Source organism: Euprymna scolopes, chromosome 2, assembly GCF_053919585.1.
Source record: "Euprymna scolopes isolate OS-2025 chromosome 2, ASM5391958v1, whole genome shotgun sequence".
NCBI lineage: Eukaryota > Metazoa > Mollusca > Cephalopoda > Sepiida > Sepiolidae > Euprymna > Euprymna scolopes.
Window position 1 is genome coordinate 83666846 of NC_136483.1, and position 1089 is coordinate 83667934.

At 39.2% G+C, this 1089-nt stretch overlaps 1 protein-coding gene across 1 annotated transcript; it reads right to left on the reverse strand.

The window, feature by feature from the left end:
* Positions 1 to 207: 207 nt before the first annotated feature.
* Positions 208 to 813, reverse strand: LOC145239968 (protein CFDP2-like). The gene has a single exon (XM_080103558.1). The coding sequence runs from the start codon at positions 811 to 813 to the stop codon at positions 208 to 210; it is 606 nt and encodes a 201-aa protein (XP_079959684.1).
* Positions 814 to 1089: the final 276 nt, after the last annotated feature.

The following is a 1089-nucleotide window of genomic DNA, read 5'->3' on the forward strand; positions in this document are numbered from 1 at the left end:
TACATTTAAGGGGAAGTGTGTTAATGCGCTTTGGCACTTGACACTTCTTCGCCCTTCTGTGCGATAGATGCAGCGTCACTTTCCTTCGAAGTAGTGCATGTTCCGAGAGGTAAAATGGTGGTGTGGAGGGGCCTTGTCATCACATAATCTATCAAGTGCCAATCGCGGATGCATCCATGTTGTTTTATGGCTAGTTTTCTGCTGGAACTAGGTATTTTTTACGCATAAACCATATTCTTCACAAAAAGAAAGTAGGTGGAGTCCATTTGTATTCATAGAGTCGATACCATGAGAACTCAAAACACCTTCCCATGACTGACGATCATTTCCAACCCTAGTATTAAAATCACCCATGAGGATGATTTTATCCTTATGCCAAATGCCAGATATTACATCTCGAAATTGGTTGTAAAAGTCATCCTTGTCTTGCTCAGGATTGTTCAAAGTTGGAGCATAGCAACTTACAAGAACTGAACGTGTATTATGCTCTAACTCCAAAGTCAGTGTCATAATACCATCTGATACAGCCCTGGGTAGTGAAAAAAGATTGCGAAAAAGGGAAGATTTAATGGCAAAACCCACACCTGACTTGCAAGGTTCATTTTCCTTTTTACCACTCCAGAAAAAATCGTATCCACTTTTCACTTCAGTCATTTGTGATACACCAGCCAGTCGAGTTTCGCTAAGAGCCGCCATTCCAATATCATATTTTTTCAGTTCAAGAAAGATGAGGACTGTTTTTTGCTCTGCCACTGAGTCACAATCTTGAAGTGTGCGTACATTCCAAGACTCAAGATAAAAATTGTTGTACATTGTTTTGTTTCGACTATAATATTGGATACCCAGACAGCTGCAGTGCGCTACTAAGGTTGATGGTGAGCATGCAATGTTTAAGGCATCTTTTCTTGCCCCCTCCCCCACCTAGGAAAAGTGCTGCTCGTCCTTAAAAGATCTGCTTTCTCACTGGATACGGATAATATAAAAACTAAAATTGTTAAATAAAAATAGACTTAGCACTTGCATAAGCCGATTTCTAAAAAGTCTACAATTATAAAAGAGAATTCACCTATATAAGAATGAAAAAAAAGA

Excerpts from the sequence above, each read along its gene's own strand:
- LOC145239968 (XM_080103558.1), bottom strand. The coding sequence starts at position 813 with ATGTACAACAATTTTTATCTTGAGTCTTGGAATGTACGCACACTTCAA.